This window comes from Typopeltis vanoorti, chromosome 19 (assembly GCF_054136105.1).
Source record: "Typopeltis vanoorti isolate ZY-2024b chromosome 19, IOZ_Tvanoo_1.0, whole genome shotgun sequence".
In the NCBI taxonomy this organism is placed as follows: domain Eukaryota; kingdom Metazoa; phylum Arthropoda; class Arachnida; order Uropygi; family Thelyphonidae; genus Typopeltis; species Typopeltis vanoorti.
Window position 1 is genome coordinate 39506578 of NC_143567.1, and position 4460 is coordinate 39511037.

At 35.7% G+C, this 4460-nt stretch overlaps 1 protein-coding gene across 1 annotated transcript; it reads right to left on the bottom strand.

Annotated features, from left to right (window-relative positions):
- Positions 1 to 1614: 1614 nt before the first annotated feature.
- LOC150096014 (dynein axonemal intermediate chain 4-like) lies at positions 1615 to 3900 on the bottom strand. The gene has a single exon (XM_090409590.1). The coding sequence runs from the start codon at positions 3898 to 3900 to the stop codon at positions 1615 to 1617; it is 2286 nt and encodes a 761-aa protein (XP_090265716.1).
- Positions 3901 to 4460: the final 560 nt, after the last annotated feature.

A 4460-nucleotide genomic window follows, 5' to 3' on the forward strand; every position in this document is an offset into this window, starting at 1 on the left:
AGGCAGCATGTTGGAAGTTTTTTTCCCACTTGGTTAGACTATAATAAATTTAGTTTAATCTTTTATCAAGTGTAAGCAAACAAAGTTTGCACCTATAGTATCTTCAGGACTGAAACAACTCTTAGTAAAGGTGGACCAAGCTCTAATCACTGTCTTAGTATCTCCCATAATGCAAAGCACATCTTGCAGACAAGTATAATGCTATGCATTAAGGGAAGGGCCACTACTCAGACCGGTTTCGACCTATATTGAGGTCTCATCAGTGGGGAGCCAGACCCAGAGGTGGTGATACCAAGGTGGAAGTAATGGAGAAGTTATATTTGGGTAAATATGGCTCCCACTGATGAGACCTCAGTAAAGGTCAAAACTGGTCTGGATAGTGGCCCTTTCCTTAATGCATAGCATTATACATGTCTGCAAGGAGATGTGCTTTGCATCATGGGAGGTACTAAGACAAGTGATGAGAGCTTAGTCCATCTTTACCACGAGTTGCCTCAGTCCTGAAGATTCTTCAGGTGCAAACTTTGTTTGCTTACACTTGGATAAAGGATTAAACTAAATTTATTAACAAAGGCAGTATGATCATTTAAATAGATTGGATAAAATATTCAGAATGGTAACAGATCACTGAGGTCGTTTTCTAGCCTTTTAAACCAAGAGATATATCAGATATATCAAAGAAATGAACAATTTGAAAAACTATATTGATGAAAAAGTAATAAATTGTTTGGTGTATTGGAATACCAATATCAAACACACCTCTTGAGGATATGTTTATGGAAATGAAGACTGCAAATATACACTCATCATTACCTTAAATAATTATTTAATTATATATAAGGAAATTTCCATTCCATCCCCCTAATTTCATCTTAGGATGATAAAGATTATTTATGCTGATAAAGTGATAGAGTTCAGAAGATTTTGATTTATCCAACAAAATGTTAGCAAGCCTGGTTGGCCGAGTGGTTAGCTTATCCACTCTCTCCAGCCAAGAGGCTGTGGGTTTGAATCCTGCCATGGGCATGGATGTTTGTGATTTTTCTACTAACTCTGCATGGTAAATGAATCTATGACCCTACCACTTATTCTAGCAGATGACTTCATTCCCAAAATTCGATGAGGTATGGGAGTGACCATACTCAGTCTATGAATGTCAAATGTGAATTTTTTTTTTTTATAGCAAAATGCTGAGTTAGATGCCAACATATAAAGGAAACCATGTATATTTAGTTGACTGCTTCAAGAAATTACAGAGCAGGTTCAATTTTTTCCCTGCATTGTAGAGCCAACAATTGTGGAAAATGCATATTTTTTTGTTTTGATATAGCAGAAAAAATAAGTATAATAAAAGTATATGCTGTAAATTTATTTAATTTATATATTCAAGAAATAAGAAAGGTGTGTGCAAAAGGAAGTCACTTGCCAGGAATATTTTGATGTTGATGCAGTTCAGGTGACTTATATTTTGACTCTCTGTAATTAAACTAATTCATTTCAGTACCTTTTGATTTATATTACCATCTTGAAGCATACTATCAGAATGGATTTTTGAGATAAAGCTGTTTCAGAAAACCACATAATTTATTTTCTTTTCTCATTTTGCAATGGAAATTACACTTCGATAATATATTTCTGTTCTACTTGGCAACTACACTTTTGCTGTTCTGTAGGACCAGACTCACTCCTGTTAACAGCAAGTATATTTCTTAGAATTTCTTCCTGATACTGAGTAGGTACATGCAAGCCTTTTAAGCAATAAACAGCTAGGGTACCAGCACTATCTCCAACTGCAATACCTGAGATAACAGGTAAGAAAGACAGACAAGTGTAATGAACACCTTCATTAGGCTGTTGGTAGATAACTGGTTCACGCTCATTAATAGCAATATCCCACACCTCTAGTGAGGATTCTGTAATTAATGCAAGAACAGTGGATGAAGTAGGTGACCATGCAGCATCTAATATAGCTTTCTGTATATGTGTTTGAAGACTAATTCCTGGATGACTTTTTTCACTTTCCCATATGGCCAATGTCCAGTCGCTGCTACAACTCAGAAAGACATCCGATACAAATGGTGACCAAATAACACGAAAAATAGGCCCTTTATGAAAGTAATAATACTGCAGATAATGATCACTGTAGGCAGTTGAACACATGTAAATATGACCATCGGTTGTTCCTACAAGATAAATATTTGGATCATTTTTGTTTATATCAATACAGTAGCTATAAGCAAAGTTTGATATAGCAAAACTTTCTTCTTTTGATTCTGTTACTAATGCTCTTTTCAGTTGCATTAATATGACACCACTTAATCCTTTTCCTGGGATCCACTGGATAACTTGTCCATCTTGTGATACAGATAGGAACATTTCATGTTTCTCTTCTAATGCTCCTTTCCCTGGGTTCCATCTGACTTGACTAACTGTGCCAACTGGTCGAAGGAGTGAATGTACAGTGTCAAGAACAGCCATACTTTCAGTTTTGCGTATGTCATAAACTCCTATGATACCGTCTTCCATAGCAACAGCTAGCAATGCAGGATTGGTAATTGAAAATTCTATATCTATGATGTATGATTCTCCTATAAATATTCTTTCAGGATATTCACAGTTCTTTATACTCCAACAATATATAAGACCCTTAGGGTCTTTAACTGAAGAGTTAGCATGTTTTATTCTGTATGCTACAGCAAACAAATCATCATTTCCTGGATTCCAACACACTGATGCTACAGTATATTTTTCACTTGTCTTCTTAACCAAGAATGATATCAAGTGTTCTGTTGAAGGTGGTATTGAAGATGCAATAGAAATATCTGAAATTTCTGTTGTCTCATCAGTAGATGGTCTCTTTACTTCTGAGGTTTCTGGCTTAGGCTCTTGTTCCAAGTTTTCTGCTTTCTTGGGAGCAGTTTCCTGTTGCTCTGCAACTTGTTCCTTTTGTTCAGGAGTTTGTTCAACTTCTATTACTGGCATTTCACTTCTGTCTTCAGTGCTTGTAATACCCTTCAAAACAGTTATAATTGAGGCATATGTATTTAGATTAATCGCTCGTTCCATTAAATTTAGATCTTTCTTCAAACTTTTTATGTGTGCTACAGTCATATTTTCAAATCTAGAAATTGTGTTTAAATTAGAATCAGAGATTTTTTGCAAAGTATCTTCAGAGTGATCAAGTTGAAGTAGCCAGTTGGATGCCATGGTTGAATTTTCCATAACAATTCTTTCACGGGTTTCAGTCTGTTTGCACTTTGGAGGAAGTTGTATAGTCTGAATACCACGGTGAGTGACCTCTTCCCCACCTTCCCTCCTCTTTATAAGTTCTTTGTAATGTAAGTTTTGCTTTTGTACCAACTCTCCTGTACCCATATCCATGTCTACTAAGACATCATGGATATCAAGTAACCATATTGTGTCAGTTTCTTTTAACTTAACAAAAGATTTGCTAAAATCAAGCTCTATTCTTCCTTTTCCTTTTGGCAACAATGAAGGGAAAGTTTTCACAGTTTCAGAAATACCCATTTCGCGGTAAAGTATGTGCTCTGCAGTGGCATGATCTGGTAACAGATCAGCATTACTCCAGTCAGGTCTTGAAAAAAAAGCACTAGAAGGCCTTCCAGTTTTTCCCAAACTATCTGAAAAAGCTAGATTATTAACACTGCTTAAAGGACTGCCACTTGAATTAATCTCATTAAACTGGATCAGTGGTTTCGGAGTTAAATCATTACCTTCATCGTCAACGATTCTTGGTACATTGTCACTGGAAGGCGATTCCCTTTTTGCGTGAATAGCCGGAGGTTTTCGGGAACGTGAACTTGAGCTGTTACTGATTTTTCTTGCTGATCCAATTGTATGAGATTTTACTGAACTTACAGTTGAATAAGATTGCGACATTAGTGATACGATGTGTCGAGTATTCCGAATCAGATAAAGAAAAGAAAGAAAATGCAAAACTAATCAATACGTTTATAGTGCGAGTTATTGTAAACTGGTTGCTACGGAAACATGTGAAGTACCATCTAGCGTTAAAAAAGAAATCTTGAAAAAAAAAAAACTACAGAATAATAAATGAGATTAGATTAATTACAGACAACAAAATTATACTAAAATGTATGAATATGAAAATCATTAGTTTAAAAATCTGGAATTGGTGGAACTGCATACTTTGCCATTTAGTGTGCTGTGATTAACGAATTGGCATGTCAGATTCTTACTCCTGGTATAAAAGAAACGGACACATGAAGTCAAATATATCATGTTGAGTCTAGAAGCATGGAATATTTGGACTTCCAAGTCTCATCTGCCATCCACTTATCTGCGACATCTCTAATGATAACCATGTAGTGCATGTGTCAGTAAAGACATCCCACCCAGAAATGACAGAAAAGTACATCTAGCTGGGAAAAAACAAAATAGAATTACAGTGACCACTCTTACTCGAATTACCTTAATAG

Coding starts and splice junctions, on each gene's coding strand:
- LOC150096014 (XM_090409590.1), bottom strand. CDS start 3,900: ATGTCGCAATCTTATTCAACTGTAAGTTCAGTAAAATCTCATACAATT.